Source organism: Apaloderma vittatum, unplaced genomic scaffold (assembly GCF_000703405.1).
Source record: "Apaloderma vittatum isolate BGI_N311 unplaced genomic scaffold, ASM70340v1 scaffold34505, whole genome shotgun sequence".
NCBI classification, from domain to species: Eukaryota; Metazoa; Chordata; class Aves; order Trogoniformes; family Trogonidae; genus Apaloderma; species Apaloderma vittatum.
Window position 1 is genome coordinate 13,450 of NW_009719554.1, and position 737 is coordinate 14,186.

Genomic DNA, 737 nt, shown 5'->3' on the forward strand with positions numbered 1-737 from the left:
CTTTCCCTTTGTTTTGAAGTTCTGATTTCCCACACATGTCCCAGTGGCCTCACCCAGTGCCCTCCACTTTTCGGTAGGGGTTCTCCAACAAGTAGCGGAACCGCTGGTAGTTCTTGAGCAGGTACTTGGGAGCGTACATCTGCTCCTTGGGGTCAGCAGGAGGATACTCCTGCGTAGTACCATCAAACCAGCCACCAGTCCGGATCAGCTCCCGGATATAATTGAGGTCTCGTTTATCCTCATAGTCACCCCAGCGGGGGAAGTCCCCATTCTGGGCCGACACCAGTTTGAAGTAGATCCCCTCTGGGGTGAAACACCAAGAGCAGTGCCAGCCAGCAAAGTGGAGGGGACTGCCCAGCGACCACTGCACCAGGATGTGTCCTGTGCTGTTCTCGTACTGCCGAAAGCCCGGCATGGTGTAGTACTCGCGACGCCGCAGACGGATGCCATCAGTAGCGTAGACGGCCTGAAGCATGCCCATGGTGCAGCCCGAGACCACCTCCAAGGTGCCCGGTTGCTTCCAGAAGAAGCCGTAGAGCGACTTGCGCATATGAAAGGCGAAGGGCTCCGTCCAGCCGTCGTAGAGCTTGAGAAAGAGCACGCCATCACGGGCTGGGATCTCATCAGCATCATCGATGATGAAGACGTCATCCGGGCGCAGGTTGCGGAGGCGAGAGATGCCGTCCCGGGTGAGAAAGGTGCGCAGGTAGTCATCAGCGATCCAGCCGTCCTGGCGG

At 58.1% G+C, this 737-nt stretch overlaps 1 protein-coding gene across 1 annotated transcript in view; it reads right to left on the reverse strand.

Annotated features, from left to right (window-relative positions):
- Window positions 1–6: 6 nt before the first annotated feature.
- Window positions 7–737, reverse strand: part of MGAT3 (mannosyl (beta-1,4-)-glycoprotein beta-1,4-N-acetylglucosaminyltransferase) — a 1,549-nt gene continuing 818 nt past the window's right edge. Inside the window, exon 1 of the mRNA XM_009870670.1 lies at window positions 7–737. This exon is cut by the window's right edge and continues 818 nt beyond it. Coding sequence (XP_009868972.1) covers window positions 50–737 — 688 coding nt within the window. The 3' untranslated portion in view covers window positions 7–49.